The sequence below is a fragment of the Mytilus edulis genome, chromosome 12, assembly GCF_963676685.1.
Source record: "Mytilus edulis chromosome 12, xbMytEdul2.2, whole genome shotgun sequence".
In the NCBI taxonomy this organism is placed as follows: Eukaryota; Metazoa; Mollusca; class Bivalvia; order Mytilida; family Mytilidae; genus Mytilus; species Mytilus edulis.
In genome coordinates, this window is record NC_092355.1 from 41610769 (window position 1) to 41633698 (window position 22930).

General features: G+C 31.1%; 1 protein-coding gene across 7 annotated transcripts in view; it reads left to right on the forward strand.

Moving 5' to 3' along the window:
• Positions 1–22930, forward strand: part of LOC139498489 (oxidation resistance protein 1-like) — a 56781-nt gene that overhangs the window by 25243 nt on the left and 8608 nt on the right. For 5 of the 7 annotated variants that reach the window (XM_071286888.1, XM_071286886.1, XM_071286889.1 and 2 more), the window contains 6 exons: positions 11512–11613; positions 12865–13068; positions 14061–14239; positions 15840–16939; positions 21602–21764; positions 22414–22591. In XM_071286888.1, coding sequence (XP_071142989.1) covers positions 11512–11613; positions 12865–13068; positions 14061–14239; positions 15840–16939; positions 21602–21764; positions 22414–22591 — 1926 coding nt within the window. Of the gene's footprint in view, positions 1–5949; positions 6021–11511; positions 11614–12864; positions 13069–14060; positions 14240–15839; positions 16940–21601; positions 21765–22413; positions 22592–22930 lie in introns of those variants that run through there. The other 2 variants (XM_071286893.1, XM_071286892.1) reach the window with 2 other exon arrangements.

Here is a 22930-nt window from a genome sequence, read left to right on the forward strand (position 1 = left end):
TCTTCTGAGGTAATAAACCGGTGGAATATCTTATTTTTTGGCATTATTGAAAGTTATCCTAAACAATGTTATCTTGTTAAGTTAACCTTAGTCTTCATATATATCAATGTTATTTTCCAATTTATTTGATCCTGACCTTTCGGTTATTAATCTTGCCTTAAAAAAGATAGTCATGATCAACAAACCGAATTTTACATCCAATAGTATATTGGTATGGTATAATAAGACTAACTTATTTTATTTATTTGTTGCTGAGTTGTACACAATTTATAACTTGGGTGTAAAGACAATTTCATAAAAATGAACGTTTCTTTGCAAATGTCTAGCCATCCTTTGGAAATTAAACTTATACAATGGTGCCTAAGTTTGAAATTACAAATGATTATTGTTCTGGTTGCTCACCTGAGGCCTTTTTTTTCCCAAGTCACTGGTGAGTTTTGTGTAGACAAAACTGACGTCTGCTGTACCAACTTTAATCCTGGTATCTATGATGAGTTTTTTTTAGATCTAGTTATATTTGGGGACTTCTAAAATTCTTGCTAATGTCATATTACAGTTTTTACCTACCGGTACTTTTGACCTCATTATCAATGCATTGTCAATAGACTAAGATAATGAAAGTTTTCATCTGATAAAGTGGCAGATCCAAGATATTTTTATGAGAGCTGTCCCAGTCATGCTTTATTGATTCCCTATGTAATTATATAATCAACCAATTTTTTCAAGAAAGGGGGGTCAGGTCCCTCTCCCCCCTAAATCCACCTCTGTAATATATCATTTGTAAAAAGTAAGTGATGATGACTTCTGCAATTGTCATAAATTTATATTGACTTATTTTTTCACCATTTATAAGAAACTTTGTAGACAAAGAAAAAATTCCGGTGCATTACGTTTGCGCGCATTACCAGTACATTTGCGCGCAAAAATCATTACGTTTGCGCGCAGCTTTTGATTACATTTGCGCGCATTATTTTTGACAGGTAAAATACAGGTAATAATACTAATTCATTTATTAATTTGAGCAATTATTTGCAAGTATCGGTACCGCTTCTGTCTGTGTAAGTCTGCTAAGGCACCTATTTTGAAAGAATTCAATCAGTAATATTTTAGGGAAAACACGATTAATAATAATTATTTATTCATATATTTATTCAATTGTTTACAAGTATCAGTATCCATTCCGTTAGTCTAAGTCTCCTGAGGTAGGGAAAAATGAGATAAAACCGCATATTTTTTGATTTTTTGATTCAATATGAACAATATGTGGCAGGTTTGTGGCGGGGTTAATAATATCTATTATGAAAATACCAAAAAATATAGACATTTTTAATTTAATATATTTTTATGCCCCACCTACGATAGTAGAGGGGCATTATGTTTTCTGGTCTGTGCGTCCGTTCGTCCGTCTGTTCGTTCGTTCGTTCGTTCGTCTGTTAGTTCGTCCGTCTGTCCCGCTTCAGGTTAAAGTTTTTGGTCAAGGTAGTTTTTGATGAAGTTGAAGTCCAATCAACTTGAAACTTAGTACACATGTTCCTTATGATATGATCTTTCTAATTTAAATGCCAAATTAGAGTTTTGACCCCAATTTTACGGTTCACTGATAGAAAATGATAGTGCAAATTTCAGGTTAAAGTTTTTGGCTTCAGGTTAAAGTTTTTGGTCAAGGTAGTTTTTGATGAAGTTGAAGTCCAATCAACTTGAAACTTAGTATACATGTGCCCTATGATATGATCTTTCTAATTTAAATGCCAAATTAGAGTTTTGACCCCAATTTTACGGTTCACTGAACATAGAAAATGATAGTGCAAATTTCAGGTTAAAGTTTTTGGTCAAGGTAGTTTTTGATGAAGTTGAAGTCCAATCAACTTGAAACTTAGTATACATGTGCCCTATGATATGATCTTTCTAATTTAAATGCCAAATTAGAGTTTTGACCCCAATTTTACGGTTCACTGAACATAGAAAATGATAGTGCAAATTTCAGGTTAAAGTTTTTGGCTTCAGGTTAAAGTTTTTGGTCAAGGTAGTTTTTGATGAAGTTGAAGTCCAATCAACTTGAAACTTAGTATACATGTGCCCTATGATATGATCTTTCTAATTTAAATGCCAAATTAGAGTTTTGACCCCAATTTTACAGTTCACTGAACATAGAAAATGATAGTGCAAATTTCAGGTTAAAGTTTTTGGCTTCAGGTTAAAGTTTTTGGTCAAGGTAGTTTTTGATAAAGTAGAAGTCCAATCAACTTGAAACTTAGTATACATGTTCCCTTTGATAAGATCATTCTAATTTTAATGCCAAATTAGAGAATTTATTCCAATTTCACAGTCCTTTAAACATAGAAAATGATAGTGTGAGTGGGGCATCCGTGTACTGTGGACACATTCTTGTTATTTATATTTTTACCTGAGATTACCTGTAAAATGAATGCGCGCAAATGTAATCAAAAGCTGCGCGCAAACGTAAAACATTTTAATCCCCAAATGCGCGCAAACGTAGTGCGCCCAAAAATTCTGCCGTATATTCTTCAGCTTTCACAGCAGATGTAAAGCTGTCTTTGTCACTATGAACAATGTTAAAGTCTTCATAGTGTTTAAGTTTCAGATTCTTTGTAAAAAGCATTTAGTTGACCTGCTATTGACCAGCTGCATGACTATAAAAAAATTGAAACAACACGTTTAATAATTTCATGGGTCCGAAGCACTTTTCTGGATTTACCTTCATCAGGAACGCTCAAAGCCAAACATTTAAAATCTGAGGATGTTTAAATTAACCCATGTTAGATATAAACTGTTAACTTTTAAAATAGTATATCAATGTGTTACAAGAAATAAAATTGAAAGAATGCCTTGAATTTTTTTTACTGATTACTTTCAATGTATAACTCACTTATTTTTAACCTTGTACATTGTTTGAGTTTTACCACAAAGAGAGACACTGATTCCAATCTGTTACATGTTGTTAACAATAAATGTACTTATACATGCAAAACAGAAATTTGAAAAAAGATTATAGATTGGTGTTAGAGATATTTGACAGTTTGTTCAATATTTGAACTTTTTTCGAGATTAAAAAATATTGGAAATCTTATTTGTGGTATTGTTATGTGACTTAAACACGGTTGACATGCAAGTTTGGATGTAAATACTAGGATACATTGGAAGGGGGAAGAGAGATGGCTTAAAGGTAATACAGTGCATGTACTTCAAATATGTTGGTTCATATAAGGAACTACTTGACGTTATTATGTAACACCCCAAAAAACTTCTGACTGTTTGTAAAGTTTGTAGCCAGCATAAATTTACAACTAAAAGTGATCATACTTTTTGTAAAGTTAGACTGAATGCGAAGTCAAACATTGAGCAGTTTAGAAAAAACAGCAGTAATTAAGAATCTTGTTAAGAATGTTTGTTTATCTGATGCCGACCATCTTGTTTTTATGCTGCCTCTAAATTGGTCATCTGGTGCAAAAGGAGTCTTGCTTATTTGATTACCTTTTACTTGATCAGGATAACACAGGACTGCTGGTAGATGTATTTCACTGTTGTCTGTTTATATACATATATAGGCTACGGTGAACATGTCACCAAAAAATGTGCCTATGTATGAGTGAAACTCTTATTTGTATCTGGGAATGTGTTTTCAACTAAAATTTACAGGATTTTCCTAATTTTTGGAGTCATCTGAACCTGCAAGGAAAAAGTTGTTAGCATATTGAAATAATATAACCTTCATTTTTTTGACAATCAATGCTTTTAAATGGGGACATATGGTTGGAACACGCCACCTTTTAAAAATGACTGGAATCGCCCCTGCTTGCTTCATTTTGAATAAACCATAGACAGTAACTGCTATTGCAAAATGAGTATTGTATTGATTGTTTTAAATTATTATGTTGGTCAAATAACTTTAAAAAGTAATATAAAATTTTTAGAATAAATTACAGAAAGTATTTGATATCAATATTTGAAAAATAAATATATTTTACAATTTATATTATTAAACATTAATCCTTATCATTAACACCATAAAAGTACATGTAATTGAAATGTAATTCAAAAGTAATTGAGCATTACATGCTTTTTTCATTGTAATTAATTAAATTACCATTACATGTACAAGTAATTAAAAAAATGCTCAATTACACATTACATTCAATTACATGGAAAATTGTAATGCATTACACTTAATTACCATTACATTTTCAATTACCCCATCCCTGGTTGTGTGTAGTCCAGATGTTTACAAACAAATATTATTTATTTACTTATCAATTTTTCTATGGTATTTTTTTTTACTTTCGTAGTGATTTTAAAATTTTGTTATTTTTTGGTTGATTCAATGTAAAGGTCGTTTACATCAGAATTGTTGACCTCTTGTCAATGATTAAAGGCTACATAATTCCTTAACATATCCAGGTAATGATCAAGGATAAGTTATTAAACCAGGTGAAGATTGGGTAATTGGATGTACCATTTGTAGTCACTCATGTGTCACTTCCTGGATGGTGTTGAATTAGAAAAAATACTATACTATTTTACAGTGATTTTTTTTTAACTGAACCTTGAAAAAACAACTGTTGAAAATTCAATTCCGGTTATAAATAGAAAGTGTTTATGCAGGATTTTTAATTTTAAAGATTTTTAATAAAAAAAAAAACCTGTCATAAATTTTTTTAAAACCTTTTTGTACTGAAGGTAAAACAGAATGAAATGATATGCTTCTCCCAGCCTATACTATAGCTATTGTATAAATTGATCATTTGTTCTAGTCTTAATATGCATGAAATATTTGTCACTGGACTCAAATGTAAATCAGCTCAGACTTATTTGGTTAATTATTGTATTCTGGCTTTATAGTTAATGCAAAATTCCCTGTACTAAGAAAAAAATCATATTGATCTAAACATGTTGTATTGATTTTGAACAGGTGTCTCTTTGAAAACAGATTGTGGAAATAAACAACAAATCTTTTTACTTACAAACCCTAGTTAAAATTTGATATTTGTTTATGATTTGATTTTAAGTTTCACTAAAGACAGATTTCACAGTATAAGGAAATGCTCATTGATAAAATATGTTAAGTCACTTAGTAACCTTTATATTTACAGTACACATTTGGTCCGAGACCACAATTGTAGTGCCTTGATTTTCGTTGTTCACGAATATAGTCCCTAGTGTTGACAGTGGGTTACTTGCCATTAATTTTTTTACCCCTTCCAAATTTATTTCTCCATGTTTAATGCCTCAAATTGCAAGTAGGGGGGTGAAATTACACTGTAAAAAAATTTGGGTCCAGAATTTTAAAGGAAAGTAGTGATTTGGTCCAGCTGAAAAAGGTTAAAAATTAGCACTTCGGAAGCTGTCAAAAGATTTCAAGACGCCCTTAACATAGAATTGTCCATATTTTGAGTTAGAGACGATGAAGTTTTCTATAATTTTGATATAATTTGTCCCAAAAGTAGTACAACACACTGTAAAAATTTCTTTGAGAAAGCGCAGGTGGGATTTTTTTTATTTTCATTTATGTTCTAAAAGAAATGCACTACGAAATAATTGTGTTCTCGGACCATTTGATTTACCTAATTCTAAATAATTACTTACTGCATATAAGGGTACATTTTATGGTATTATGGTACAAATGTGTGATAAAAAAGGAAATCATGATTATTTATAAAATTTAAGCATTTACTCCATTGGTTTGTATTATAAATTCTGTACACCAAGTATTTGTACAGCTTTAAAAACTGATGTATGTTAAATATTTTCAAAAAGGATTTATTTCCATGGATAACTGCTGGAAATTTGTAGATTTTAAAATAAAGCCATAATAAAGAATGCATTGAAATGTAAATGTTTTACATAACACCCAACACATAACTTAGATTTTACCAATGGATAGCCTTGATAGGATTGCCGGAAATTACAGAGGAAATAATGCCTAAATATAGAATAACACATGTTGCATCGCCTTAAACATGATAAAATTCATAACTGGAGAAAGAAAATATGAAATATTACAGGTTTGTGACATTTGACTTGATTTCATTATGATTTTTTTTTAAAAGCAATTCTTGTCGGTTTTGTTGTGCATTTTTTTTATTAAATGACATTTCATACCACTGATGTATATTGTTTCTATTTAGGTCAGGTATAAAAAGTTAATACAGGTGCATGTTATCAGTATTGCTTTTGTCTGAGTTGTGGGTCTATTTATAGCTTTCTAAAAAATCGCAATACAAATTTTTTTCTTGTAATGTAAGTGCACACAACAGTGGTAAAATTGTGCCTTGCTGCTCACTTGACCCAGTGGCTATGTGGTCACTTGATCCAGAGTCTATATGTGGTCACTTGATCCAGAGGCTATGTGGTCACTTGACCCACAGGCTATGTGGTCACTAGACATCTGTATAATCTGCAAGATTAAGGATCACATGGTCAAGATGAAATAAATTGGATACACTAAATCATGCTAATTAAAGAATGAAAAAAAAGATATTAAGGCACACAACAATCATATTATTGCCTCAGCTTCATTTTATAATGAAATTGTTCGTCATTTAATAAAATATATAAACATTCTTCCTTATTTTTCAGTTGGCAATAGTTATAGCATATGTGACCACATTAAACCTGCAAAACTTTAAATCAGACAAATTCAATTTTTATCATACTTTTATTAGTATATCCACAATCTATAATACTAAAATCATGAGGTCCAATTTGTCAGCCGTCATCACGTAAAAATGATGAATCAAATAATTCAACTTTATATATAACTAATATAGTACAATGCTGTTGATTAAAAATTACACCACTCCAGACCCTTTTGTTTTCCACATAATTAATTTTGCCAATAATTAAGAAGTTCCGGGTCGAATCCGATACCGATACCAATAGTATATTCACCTGTTACCTATTAACTTATCTGTACGTTCCGCATCTGACAGGCGCACCACCAAACGCTGTATTTAAGATTTTGCTACATACACGGGTCGTAATCACAGGGTTGACACAACTAAATTCAATCATTGTCACATTGTTCCTGATTGTAGTATTTTAATCAGTATGACTTTCTAAGATGACAATACGAATAATAAAAATCTGGACTTAAAATAAGGCGTATAGGTACAGCATGTACAGTTTTCAATTTGTTAGCCGGAATGGCGTCAAACAGCGAATCAAAGAATTCAACTTTATTTATAACTCATAAAGGACAACGCTGTTGATTAAAAAATACTCCTTTCCAGGCCATTTTGTTTTCCAAATAAATAATAGTACCAATAATTAATAAGTTCCAGGTCGACGGGTTCAAACAGAAAGATGTTGAAAGTAGAGAAAACTGTGCATCTTATAATCGGCATGACTTTATCAGATGACAATACCAATACTAAAACAAGGCTTACACATAGTTATATTCTTTAATTCAGTCACAGACCCGCGATATCACGGGTGTGTTCTAGTTTATATGAAAACTAAGACAAGTAAACAACTAATGGCATTCTGCTAAACATCCTGTTTTATTTTGGGGTTGCACTTTGCAGAACATGGACTTTACAAGACAACTCTTGAGCTAGTTAGTGTCTTGACAGTTGTTGTCCTTTAGTTTGATGTGTTTTATCATTTGATTTTGCCATATGATTAGGGACATTCTGTTTAGAATTTTCCTCTTAGTTCAGTATTTTTGTGATTTTACTTTTTAATGAAACTTTCACAAAACTTCATGCACCTTTAATTCAATATTTTTTTTCAATTTACATAGAGGAATAAAAACTTTAAAATTTGCCTTATCTCCAAATGGGCTGAGCAATGATTCGTAGATCACCCACCCCTGATAATTTTATTTTGATGTAATAAACCTGCTCAATATCTTTTTTTGTTGTTGCATTATTGAAAGTTATCCTAAATAATGATATCTTGCTAGGTTAAACTAATAGTCCTCATATATTTGTATGTTATTTTCCAATTTATTTGATCCTGACCTTGCTTTAAAAGTTGGTCATGATCAACAAACCGATATTCACATCTAATAGTAAATGTGTTATTGTATGATTAGACTAAAATATTTTATTTCATTTGTTGCTGGCCGTAGTTATAAACAAACTATATCAAGGCTCCGTGTCTTGTTAAGACGGAACACACGTCTGGCTTACCAAATTTTAATTCTGGTCATCATAATCAGCGATGATTTTATGAGATGGAGTTACAGTCAGGGACCACTTGAATTCTTTAAAAAATTGTATTAGAGTTTTGAATTAGTTGACCTACTTTTGACCTAATTGTCCATAGACTAAGATAATGAAAGTTTTCATCTGATAAAGTGGCAGATGATCAGACATTTTTATGAGAGGGGGCATACTGACTGCCTAGAGACCTGCTCCAGTCATGCTTCATTGATTCCCTATATAATCAATCATTTTTTTCAAGAAAGGGGGTCAAGTTCCCTCCCCTCCTTCCTTAATTCGCCTCTGTAATATATAATTTGTAAAAAGTAAGTGATGATGACTTCTGCAATTGTCATAAATTTATATTGACTTATTTTTCCACCATTTATAAGAAACATTGTAGACAAAGAAAAAATTCTGTCATATATTCTTCAGCTTTCACAGCAGATGTAAAGCAGTGTCTTTGTCACTATGAACCATGTTAAAGTCTTCATAGTGTTTAAGTTTCAGATTGTTTGTAAATGGCAGTTTTGTTGACCAGCTGCATGACTATAAATTTACCCATGTTAAATCTAAACTATTAACTATTTAATTCGTGTATAAATTTGTTACAAGTACATTGTAATGTAATTGAAAGAATGCCTTGAATTTATTTTTTTACTGATTGCTTTCAATGTATAACGCACTTATTTTTAACCTTGTACAATTTGTTTGAATTTTACCACAAAGAGAGACACTGATTCCCATCTGTTACATGTTGTTAACAATAAATGTACTTATAAATGCAAAACAGAAATTTGAAAAAGATTGTAGATGTATGTTAGAAATATTTATAATATTTGACAGCTTGTTCAATATTTGTACATTTTTCGAGATAAAAAAATTGGAGATCTCATTTGTTGTATTGTCAAGTGACTCAAAAATGGTTGACATGACAGTTTGGATGTAAATACTTGGATACATTGGAAGGGGGAAGAGGGATTGCATAAAGGTAATACAGTACATGGACTTCAAATAAGTTGGTTCATAAAAGGAACTACTTGAAATTATTATGTAACACCCCAAAAAACTTCTGACTGTTTGTAAAGTTCTTAGCCAGCATCAATTTACAAATAAAAAATCGTAAATTTTTGTAAAGTTAGACCGCATGTGATGTCAAACAATCAGCAATTAAGAATCTTGTTTAGAATGTTTGTTTTTCATGCCAGCTATCTTGTTTTTATACTTAAATGGGTGTGCAGGATGCTTGCTGCCTTGAAGTTGGTCATCTGGTGCAAATAAGGACTGGCCGATTTTATCCCCTTTTACTTGATATGGAAGACACAGGGATGCAGATAGATGAATTTCACTGTAGTCTGTTTATATAGAGTGGACCCCAGTAAGCATGTTACCAAAAAGTTTGCCTACATTTGAGTGAAACTTCCGATTGTATCTGGGTATGGCAGTCTTAAGAATGTATTTTCAACAACTATTTAGAGTTTTCCCCAAATTTTTGGAGTTACCAGAACCTGCAGGGGAAGAATTGTTTTCTTAGCATATTGAACTAATATACCCTCCATTTTTTACAATCAATGCTTTTGATTTTAGGGACTTATGTTTGAACCCTCCCCCATTTTGAAAATGAGGTAGAATCATATTGAAATCATAAAGTAATATGTACTCTCCCTTTTTTTGACAATAAATATGATTTTCGGATGAGGACATATTGTTGAACCACCCCTCCCCCTCTGAACCAAGATCTGGCCCTTATTAAAAATGAGTATGGGGGACTTGTTACATTTTTGATAAACCAAAGACAGCTTCTGCTATTGCAAAATAAGTAATGTATTGATTGTTTCAAAATATTATGTAATGATTTAGTAATCATAATTTAATTATTGATAGATTTATACAGATTTTCAAAATAAAACTAGAAATCTTGTTATTTAAAAACTTACAGTAGATATTGGACATAATGACCTGAGAAAGAATATTATGTCTGATATCGAATTAGGAATTTAAAAGATAAAAAAGGAAACCTTGAACTGCTTTCTTAAATGTAAGACAAGGTTGTCCAGATTTTGACAAACAAATAAATATTTATTTACTTATAAATTTTTCAAAGGTGTTGTTTTTTACTTTCTTAGTGATTTTGAAATTTTGTTATTTTTTGGTTGATTCAATGTAAAGGTCATTTGCATCAGAATTGTTGACCTCTTGACAATGATTAAACGGTCACATAGTTTTATAAGTAAACATTGGTTATCTCAGGTGTGAGGGTGATTATTTGTAATCATGATTAAAGACATGTGATCTATGATATTGTACAAATAATTCAAAACCAGAAAAAGTTGGTTTTTAGTCAATTTTATAATAAAATTTAAGGATGGCAGATGTTAAAAAAATGCTGAAATCAAAATTTAAAAAGATTCACAAAATTAGAAAACATTGGAGTATTTCTAAAGTCTACAAAATTAAAGAGGTAATATAACCATAGATATTCAAATCATAATGACACAAAGCTTAATGTGCAATTTTATAAGGAAGACAAATGTTGGTTTACATGCTTACAAAAAATTCAATTAACCAAAATGTTTGATTCATTTTATGTTTGGTAATTAAAAATCTTTCATAGATTCCAATTTCTAAATACGATTTTTGAAAATATTTCTAATATCTTAATTTATATATGAAAATAAGTAATAAAAAAAAGCTGCCTATACCAGTTTTGTTTGCCACAGTTTAATACATATATATTGTAACTTTGGAGAGAGATGGAGCTTTACTTCTTTTTTTTTCGATTTTTCCTGATTTTTTTGGTCCATAAGTGTTAAATAATGATTTATTGTATGCTTATTGACTATTGTTTGTGTCGGCACTTAACAGCTGTTTGGACAAGAGCCTGTAAAGCACTATTGCAGGTTGTCCATAAAATGGAATAACATTAATAAAATGAACATCTTAATCAATCATTATAAAAACTGTGTACATCTTTAATTAATGAAGAGAAAAGACGTTTCTTTCCTTGCAATATTTGATGAAGAAAAAAGCTATGAAAAGAGATTCCTCTAAAATTTTATTATGAAATGACTGTATTATATAAAGAAGTGTAATAGCAATTACACAATTATTTTTTCCAAACACTTTATTTGAAAATGTAAGTTTGAAGATAATGAAAGAAAGTAACAGCCTGGTTACTGGCTATTGATTTGTAATGCTAATAGCACACAAAAAGCAAAAGGGAATAAAACATTTTAAGGGGAAGTCGAATACCTGAAAAAGTAACATCATACTTGAAGCAAGGGAGGAAGTGTGTACATCTGTAAACTACTGTCATCTTAAATCAAATGTCTGTCATTGTGTTTTCCAGGTTTTATACATTCCATCAGAAGAAAGAAAGAAGAAAGCAGAGAAGAAGAAAGAAGTAGAGATGGTAGTTGGAAGTCCACCAAAGGATGACAGACCTAGGATGGTAAGACAGGGAAAGAAAAAAAGTTACATGCAAAATTTCAAGAAACTCTTAATTCTCATTGTTTTAGCTTGAACACCAATCAAATACAAGAAAAAAATTAAAAATAAAACAAATAGTTAAATGTCATGATCAGCACATGGCCTTCAACAAATGTTGAATATGATCAAATATAAAATATAAGTTTCATGAATGGACGCAATATGAATAAAACAAAATTATCCTTCAATAATAAGATTTGAGTGATTCTTGTTTGCTTAACTTCCGTTGACAAACATTTTACGCTTATTTCGGACAAAAAAAAATAACAAAAACAAAAGGATTTTGGTAGATTCTGCAAAGTGAATTGGCAATGATATGTGAAGGTAAAGGTGAAATTTGAAGTTCTGCTGGGAAAAAACTGCTTTTTGAGTAGGAACAGGCTTTTATTTTGCAATGCTTCAACTACAGACCCTTCAAATTAAAGAAAAAAAATCAATTGAGAAAATACTTTATTTGCAACTAAGAAAAATTTGTATCCTTGTGCCATGAAAGTACATAGTTACTTTAAATTTTGACATTGAAACCAGATGGGACATTTTTAAGATGGTATGTGATGACATTGGACAAACAGACAAACAGATTATTGAACATATAAATTTGAAAGCAGTCTGTTTGTCAATAATTAACTATTTTGTATTTTGACCAAAAATGATAACACAATTTTCTATAAACATCCCTTGTGTTGAATACATATGACATTTAGATTTGTGATTATTACTTACAAATAATAACGTCTATAAAAAAAGAAGATGTGGTATGATTGCCAATGAGACAACTCTCCACAAGAGACCAAATGACACAGAAAGACTATGGCCTTCAACAATGAGCAAAGCCCATACTGCATAGCTATAAAAGGTCCCCAAAATGACAAATGTAAAACAATTCAAATGAGAAAACTAACCGCCTAATTTATGTACAAAAAAATTATAAAAAAAAACAAAATATGTTTCACATCAACAAACCACAACCACTGAGTTTTTGGGCTCCTGACTTGGGACAGGCACATACATACATCTGCACATACATGTATATTATATTTACCAATGTTAACAATACTGTGATAAGGTAGGGGTATTAGATGTTTATCAACTACCAAATGTATAGATATCAATTGAATAAATACTTAGTAAATTAAAAAGAATATGTTAACCTGAAAATAATGATATTCTTAGTGATTTCTTAAATAATTGATATTAACGTGAACTTTTCTAGGACATACCAATTGTCAAGATGGCCGACAAGCCACCATCAAGGGTACCAGGTCATGCTCAAAGACAGACACCAGTTACCTCCCCTAAAGATGATGCTGAGTTTGTCATACCACATGTATTAGATGAGGATGAAATACAACAGCTGGACCAGGATTGTTATGAGAGATTTATTAAAGTCAACTGTAAACATATAACTGATGGCCAGGTTTGTGATTTTATATTTTATGCCCCACTTAGGGGCATTATGTTTTTCGGTCTGTGTGTCCGTCTGTTTGTCAGTCTGTCCTGCTTTAGGTTAAATTTTTGGTAAAGGTAGTTTTTGATGAAGTTGATGTGCAATCAACTTTAAACTTGGTACATGTGTTCCCTATGATATGATATTTCTAATTTTATTGCCAAATAAGAGTTTTGGCCCCAATACAACGGTCCACTGAACATAAAAAATAATAGAGTGAATGGGGCATCTGTGAACTATGGACACATTCTTTTTTTTACATATCTTTACCTATGTACCTTTGTTTCCCATCTAATTAAATTGATACACTTTTGTTTAGCTTTGATAGCCATGAATGTTTTATATTAAAACAAGTTTAATAGATGTAAGAAGATGTGGTATATGAGTGCCAATGAGACAACTCGCCAAGTCTCAATTTTTAAAAATTAACCATAGTCAAAGTAAAGACAACCACTGAAAATCAGATTTCTGACCCAGGACAGGTGCACAAAAATGCAGCAGGTTTTACCGTTTAATGATGCTCCAGAATTTCCTTAAATTTTTATGTTGGGCCATGAATTATCCTGTGCTCTTCTAATTATTACATATAAGTTTGAGCAATAACATTACACTGAATGCTATATTTTAAAACAAGATGTATAATTGAATTTTAAAATCTTTTCAAGTAAGGATCTAATTTTTTGCCTATGTGCTGCATTCAATTTAAATACATTAAAAGAACATAGTGTGAGAAATGATAGAAGTAAAATGAACAAAATTTGTTTTATCCTTGCTATTATCTATCTTGAAAACAAAAAGAATTAAGAAGATGAAATTGCCCCTTTTTAAACTTTATATACAAACTTGAAACAGTTTTGAAAATTTGGTAACTATGAAAATGAATTAATCCACAGTAATTCTAGAAACTGTTTACCTAGATGCTTAATTCACATCTTAAAATGCTTTTTCTGTTTTAATTTCAGGGTGTGGTCTCTGGTGTTTTACTGGTTACCCCTAACGCTGTTATGTTTGATCCAAATGTGTCAGACCCTTTAGTCATAGAGCATGGAGCAGACACATACGGAGTTATTGCCCCTATGGATATGATCATCAGCTGTGCCATGTACCACGATATAGTTGCTATGAATAGAAAGAAAAACAAGTATGTATTGCCTTTTATTGTAATTAGTGACAGAAAAAGGGGTGGGGGGAAACTACTTTGTGGAGACAACTCATATGTTTTAAATTAATCCACAGACTTATTTCCTTTCATAAAAATAGCATAATAATATTAAATGAAAATAAAACTTTATAAATTTTGTGCTTCCAAAAAGCTTTTCTGGATTTATCTTCATCACAATCCCACAACACTAAACACTTGAAAGCATGTATCTTCAGCAATGCTTGATACCAAGATTTATGGAAGTCCAAAATGTGTATTATACATGTATGTCATCAAAAAGTTTTACTTCATTTTACATTATTGTACTGCTTTGGTTTACCCTCAACTATTGTATAATTTGTATTGATATTGTACTTTCTATGAAAACTTGTATTTAGTACTTAGAGAATAAAGAATCTATCTATCTACAAAAGTTGAAGAGCACATGTAACCAAATGTATAGCAAAAACTTGTGCAAGTAATCAGAGCTTAGTAATTTCAGTAAACGTGCAGTTTGTTCCCTAAATTCAAAAAGTCAATCTATAACAAGAACAAGGTGACCTCGAGTGCTCATAAAAATGTAATCTAAACACTTTTAGAACCAAGACAAATACATATATAATATTAGGTCAATGTCAGAAAAATAATAAACTTTTTTGTATGAGGCTGAGAAACTGGAAAAGGGAGAGGTTCTACCGAGCCCTTCCACAGCTTTATGCTAAATACAAAAATGTTTATATTTCTATGACATTGACCTAAAAAAAAAATATATGCTGCAACTTGAATTAATACATTGATAGCTATTTAAATTGTAAAACAAATTTAAACATACACAACTAGTTGCAGTATAAATCTCTACTACCAGTACTACAAGTATAACAGTGATTGTATGCTTGTGACTGCAGAATTCACAAAGGTGTAATTCCCTCAACTGGAACTCTGCCTTTAATTGTTACCCTGCATCATTTAAATTATATCTGGATGATTATTATATTTGTTTTATTATTACATTTGTTTTTATTATTACATTTGTTTTATTATTACATTTGTTTTTATTATTACATTTGTTTTATTATTACATTTGTTTTATTATTACATTTGTTTTTATTATTACATTTGTTTTATTATTACATTTGTTTTATTATTACATTTGTTTTTATTATTACATTTGTTTTATTATTACATTTGTTTTTATTATTACATTTGTTTTATTATTACATTTGTTTTATTATTACATTTGTTTTTATTATTACATTTGTTTTATTATTACATTTGTTTTTATTATTACATTTGTTTTATTATTACATTTGTTTTTATTATTACATTTGTTTTATTATTACATTTGTTTTTATTATTACATTTGTTTTATTATTACATTTGTTTTATTATTACATTTGTTTTTATTATTACATTTGTTTTATTATTACATTTGTTTTATTATTACATTTGTTTTTATTATTACATTTGTTTTATTATTACATTTGTTTTTATTATTACATTTGTTTTATTATTACATTTGTTTTTATTATTACATTTGTTTTATTATTACATTTGTTTTTATTATTACATTTGTTTTTATTATTACATTTGTTATTGATAGGGATGAATCAGAAGATACTCCAAAACCAGAGGTATACCATGATAGAACTTGTGCTCATTATCAGTCATGGGTCAGAGGTCATAGTGTCACAACCTTCAAAATAGGTTCAAAGGTCATACAAGAAAAGTCAAGTCCATCAGGAACCAGCGAACATTCAGAAACAACAAGTATTTGTTCATGTGGTGTAGCTGATCAAAAACTTTCACCGCAAAAAAGTCCGAGTAGCAATAGAGTACTTACTCAGAGCTATTCACCTGTGTCTTCAAACTTTGAAATTATAAGTCAGTCGTCTTTTGGCGGGGAGACAACAAAAGAACATGAAAGTAGTGATGTTCGTAAAACATTGTTTGACAATGAAGCATCGGAAAATGAAAATACTTTGGTCGAAGAAAAAACTAATGATAAAGGTATCGTGGATTTAATAGATTTAAGTGTGCCAGAAAATAAGACAGAAAAATTCTATCTAGAGGATAATGAAAATGATTTAACCAATCAAAATTCAGACAAGAATGATAATAAAGATGTTATTATTGAAAATCAACTTGTTTCTGAAAACAATTCTGGAAGTGATGATAAAAATGGAAATCAATCTCCGGGTGAGATGAGAATTGGTAATATTGTTTACATGCCTGTCTCTGAAAACAGCAAAGGTGAAGTTTCAGAAAAAGATATACAGGATGTCAAATCTACTTTGTCTAGATTAAGTATGACAGATTTTGAAAGCAGGGATCGAACATCCTCTGCTCCTGTTGATGTACCGATCGTTAGTATGACAAGTAGAAAAGAAAAAGAATCTTCGAGTCAACCAAAATCTCTGGGATCATTCAGCGGATCACTAACCTCTATTTCGCCTCACATTAACACTTTCGTAAATTATGCAACAGGATTATTCAAACCAGACAGTAGGGCTGATATTAAAGATGTAAGTGAAATCCCAAAGGAAAACCCACGGAATAGTGAAGTCCGGAAGGAAACTCCACGGAACTTTTCCTCATCTGGTACTAATTTAAGTATTAACATGACCGAACAAGATTTTGCTGTGGCTGTTGAAAGTGCTGTAAAACTTGCTGATAAACCAGAATTATTTCAGTCATTTGATAGTAAGTATTGGTGAAAATATAACTCAATATCTGAATGTTTTTGGGTAAAGATTGCATACAATGCTATCAAAACTCTATGGTACTGAGTTGATTTTTAAAACTTACAAGGTGTATCGCTTCTTTTAAGATACACTTAATAAAGTGCATTGATCAAAACATTCTAAACATTATATCCATGAACATTTCCAGAAATCAACGGTCTAATAGATGCAGTGTTAAAAAAAATGTGTACAAATCAACAACAAAAATTACAAATATAATTTGTTTACTCAATTTCATAAAAAAAAAAAAGGAAAAATCATTAATTGTCTGTTTGCTGAATTCATGATTATGATAAAAATCTCTAATAAAAATCTTTGACTATGATCAGAATCAAAAACATTTGAGAAAAGGTTTGAAGCTAGTAAACAACAAATTAAAGTTTTCATGAAAATTAAGCATTCTGCAGTACTGCGCAGTTGACAAAATATGACTTTAGCTTTTGTATTCAATATTTTAACAAAAATTTTTGAGTTAAATTTATATCATGTATTATTGTGTGGAAAGGAACAAGCTGTCCACACGCCACAGTAGGCAGAAAAAAATCCACATTAGCTGTAATTAAAGATACAGCCAAAATATTCTGCTATAGAAGCAAGATTTTTACAATAAATTGTAAGTTAACAGCTGGTTTATTCATAAATACTATTTATTTCTTTGACTGCTTAGTTATGGGTAAGTATCTGCATGTCTGGTTGTTAAACGTTGTCTTTAAGTCACAACCTTTGCTTCAAAATATTTTTGGAGTTAAAAAGAATCAAGATTCCTCTGGTCAAAAGACAATTTCCTGGATTTGTAATGAAGAATTGCATTATTTTGTTGAGTTAGTCTGACTATCCTGCTGATACAGGAAGGCCAAGGGACATTTAAGATCTTATATGACGTGAATGAAAGTTCTAACATTGGCAAATTTGACTTGTGACCTTTGGGGGTTTTAAAGATGACCTTTGAACCAGATGTCTCATTTAAATGACCCTGTGACCTGTAAATGATTGGGGGTTTTGCAGATGACCTTTGAACCAGATGTCTCATTTAAATGACCCTGTGACCTGTAAATGATTGAGAAAGGGGATCATCTTTACTTCTTCTGTCTTGCACTAAAACCCATGATTTTCCTGTTTTAATTTAAACTAAGAATAAGATCAGATCTTGAGATGTCTCCTGGTTGTTTTTATGTTGTTAGGTTACTGCCATATTTATATATACTGTAAACCAACTTATTTTCGCGGATACTTTATTTCGCGTTTTACCAATTCTAGTCCATTTCGCGCCTTTTAAAATTCACGATTTTCTTATTTCCTTGATGTAGATTATTAACGATTTACTTATTCGCGACGATTTATATTCGCATTATTTTTCTCCTCGCGAAAGTCGCGAAAATAAATCGCTCGCGAAAATAAGTTGGTTTACAGTATCCAAATACATGTACATGTATCTCTATATTCATGTTATAAGGTGGTTACCAACCATGCCAAGAATGAAAACAGAGTTTCTTATAAATATCGCCAAGGGAGATAACCTTATAATACCATGTTTACAAGGGAGATAATCTCACAATATTATATACATGTCTGTTATTATTGTTGTAGTAAGCATAGCCTTTCTTCAACCTATTCCTTTTAATTATATGATCGATTGATCTTAAAACATCATTTAGAAAGGATTATTTTTCATTATGAGTTGTTGTAAATACTTATAGCACTCATTTGTTCTTGTCCTCATATGTATGTTGAGGGTGGTAAAGGGTTATTTTCGTGCAATGTGTTTTTATATTTTTATTTCACGTGTAGCTGTGAAAAAGGTTCGTTATTCACTGTGTTTTGTGATGTTGGTAAAAAGAACAACGTGCAAGACATTTTTAAATGTTCGTTCATAGTGAAATGGCAATTTTATTTCACGCTCTACCGTGCAGATACCCCCCTTTATGCCCCTCTATGTAATATGAAATTTTTAACTCTATACCTTGCCCTTGATAGGTAGTGGATTTTGTATATAATATCCTTTTTGAACATTTGCTTTTAATGGTTGTATGCATGAAAGTGTGACAGAGGTGGCAAACCTCCAGTATTTAATATTTAAAAAAAGACTCCTTCCTGATGAACTAAAATTGTATTGACAGTACTGATTCAATGCATTTTTTTCCATTTTGCTGAAACACTAACCATATACTTTCCCGCATTTCTATTTTTGAGTTTTGAAAAATTTCATTGGCTATGTGATTTCATTCATAATTAAAATTATCTAATAAACTGATAACATGGCATGAGAACTAACCTTATTATGATATTGCAAAAATGCTTCCATTATTTAAATTGTGAAAGGTGCACATAGTGTACCTATGACAGTAATTCTAAAATCAACCAAATGATTGGAAAGACAAACACATTTAATGTTTATGAGCTGTGATCCAAAAAGGGTCAGATAGAACAGCCAAAATAGCCTGAGATCAACTTTTCCTGAGGGAGTTTGAAAGTATGTATAGTGGTCATGATTGTAATTTACAGACTGATTCTGCTTCTTATTTCCAATGAACTTCTATGACCTTGATATGAAAATAAACCCTGATTTGTGCTAACCCAAAGCCCTCAGCAATATTACAATGTGCTTAAGTTCACTATATATATAGCTAGGTAACAGTCCACTGGTAGACGTGTCACTCGACCTGGACACCTGACTAGTCTTTGCTCTTACCCTTATTAAATGCTGTGTGCTTAGCTGAGTGAAGCATCAATACCAATTTTCAAGTCTTTTGATAGACCAGGCCAGGGTTAAAAAATTAAATGCTCAACCATGTTTGTTTAGACATGTAAATTTTTGTAGTGTGTCAAAAATGTTGTGATTTTTCTATTGACATGATTCTGATGTCAAGATTTTTTTACTATAAAATCTATAGTTGTTGTGTAGTGCTCTTTTGTCAATTTTTACTGCAAATTTCTAGCACTTAGTAGCATATTTTCTTTTGCACCATTCTTATTCCAATTACGTCCTACATGTACTCTTTAGGTTTCAATTTTCCTCTTTAATTCTCACAAAGTCAATTAATCATTGAATGATTCCTGAAAGATGACTTTAAAATTTTGGGGTTTAAAGATACAGGAAATATAGAAAATATCAAATAATTCATGAAATTGCATACTTTTTCGAAGAAATATTTCAGTTTCATTTTATTTTCACACTAATTTTCTCTCTCAGTGTTGGAATTGACCAATAGATAGTCCTCCTGGGCCTCATGCAAACAATAACCAATCAATTTATCTGATTAAACTTTTAAAACTATATTATGATCAATCTCAACAAATCTTTTTTTTACTGTACATTAGGCAATAGACAATACAAAAAAATCATCTGACGTTTTAACATAAAAATGTAAACATTCGTCTATATTTAGATTAAAGTGTTTACAATCAATATCAGCTGTTGCCAGGGAAATTGAGTTTTTCTATATTTTTATTGAACAACCTAGATTTTATGGCAGATTTGCTTTTATTTTATCATGAATAAATGTTGTTGACAGTAATTCAATGAAATTTCATAACAAATGTCTAGTATTTGAAGGTAGGGTTTTAAACAGAATTTATAATAATTCAAAAACTTTAGGAGGTAAGTCATCTATTTTACTGTTGCAAATTGAGAAAAAAATGATAAGGGTAATAGATGAGCGGTTTATTTTTTAAAGAACTCTAAAATGATTGGATTATCTGCATTTTCATCCAAAGCCTGTACGAAGGCTTTCATTCCAATTTTTAATTTGCCATAAATAGGATCTCCAACGTGGCAGTTGCGTTCGACTGCAATCTTACATTTTGTATTTGACTAGGATTGCCAGTTTTCCTGTTACCGGTTGGTGGGTCTCTAAGGCTTCTTCCACCAGTAAAAACTGACACCCTTGAAATGTTGAAATAGGCATTCATGCTGAAAATGGCATTAAACACCAAAAATCAATCAAACAATAAACGTAACATTATACTTAGGAGATAACTGTATTGTATTTTAAGCTCCGACGGCATCAATTGGGGATTTGATGGTCGCAAATTAAGTTTACTGGTGACGCGTTAGCCGTCGGAGCTTAAAATACAATAATGTTATCTCCATTCTAATGAAACTGACAGAAAACAACGTTAAAACATGTATTTAAAATCTGTCATAAGCCGTCTGCGCTTGCGCGTACGTCCCATAGCATCAATTGTCAATTGATGCCATGTAAGAGGGGGGATAGGAGGGGTCATGATCCCGAAATCCCGGGCTTAAAAACACGAAATCCCGAGGTCCCGAATTTAAATAAATAAAAATCCCGGATCCCAAAATTCGAAAAAAAGAATTCCCGGATCCCGAAGGGGTAAATCCCGAAATCCCGAGCTTAAAAACACCCGATCCCGGAGTCCCGATAAAGGTCCTATCCCCCCTCATGTAAGAAAGTGACGTTATCCAATCAAAATGAACGTTACAAACGTTGTTGCATTAGAATATACCATTTTGATGAAATTTGTTCATGTTGTTATAGTACTTGAGACACAATTAATGTTAAAACTGGAGAAGAAAAAGGTGTTCAAAAGATGATTTGAAATTGCTGTATTTATGTAATTTTATGAACTTATACTAGAATTGTGTATCTTTTATTTCCAGAATTAATACCAAAACCAGCAGTAAGTTATGAAGATCCCCCATTGTACCTCTGCATACGACTAGGTAAACCAATCAGAGGAGAGATATCACAGACCTGTCCTATTGCTGCTTACAGTAAACAGAAAAAGAAACCAGAATACTGGTTCTCAATACCAAGAGAAAAGTAAGTGGTACCAGTTGTTTATAGACAACTGGTTGTCAGTACCAAGATAAAATTGTAGAACTGTGAAAAAAGAAATATTTGCAAAGGTTTTATCATTCCAAAATTGTGACAGGATAGGTGTAGCAAAACTAAAACAGAATTGAGAGTAAAAATGGAGAATATGTCAGAGTCAACTACCCGACCAAAGAGCAAAAAACAGCCGAAGGGTCTTCAACTGGCCTCTAAACAAGAATATACACTAGTTTAGCACACTTAATTCTGAAACAAACGTATAAACCAAAATTTAAAAAAAAGACCATCATAGGCTGGAGGTTCTAAATGTTCAACATACATGCAACAAATTTAAAAATTGAACTCTCATATATGATTTATAATATACTTAATGTATATCACAATTACAAAAAGTCCATAGGACACAATAAACAAAGCAATGAATGGTCATTTAGTAGTAACATTTTGGGACTGTTTTCTATGATTTACTGTTGACATGTCCCCCTGAAAATAGACCGTGCATATATTACCGTGAAATAATTATTCAAGCTACAGATGAAAACAGTCTGTATTAAGATGAACATTAAAATTGTTGGATCGTAATGTTTTCTTTGTTCAGAGAAACATTTATATATATATATATTATTTCGTATTTCAGAGTAGATCCTTTGTATGCTTTTTTCGTCCAGTGGAAACCTGAGATATACGGAGATGACGATGACATGATGGCGGAAAAACGAGGATTTGTTGTCTTGTCTGAGGATGCCGAAGAGTCAGGAGACATTGAAATTTTAGATGAATATTTTGGCGGAGGTAGTTTACAAAAAGATTGGGAGGTAAAAATATACCGAAATTTTGAGATGTTGTTAAATGGAAGATGTTATTTGTGTGACATGTCTAACAATTCAAAACTATTTTTTTCTATGGTTAATTGTAACTAAAATGGCACTTCTGGTAGCAAATGCTAGATGAGGGCTATACATTAAAATGTATCTGGGGAAGTTTAGTTTTTGAATGTTGATCATGGGTCTATTTTTAGTATAAGCAATTACCATTGTGCAAAATTGTCTAAAAAGTGGTTCTTGGTTGTAGGGATATTTTGGAAGTCTTTTCCTACTCTCCCACATACATTTTAATGGGATAGCCCTGAAATAACTGAACTTTTTAAAATAACA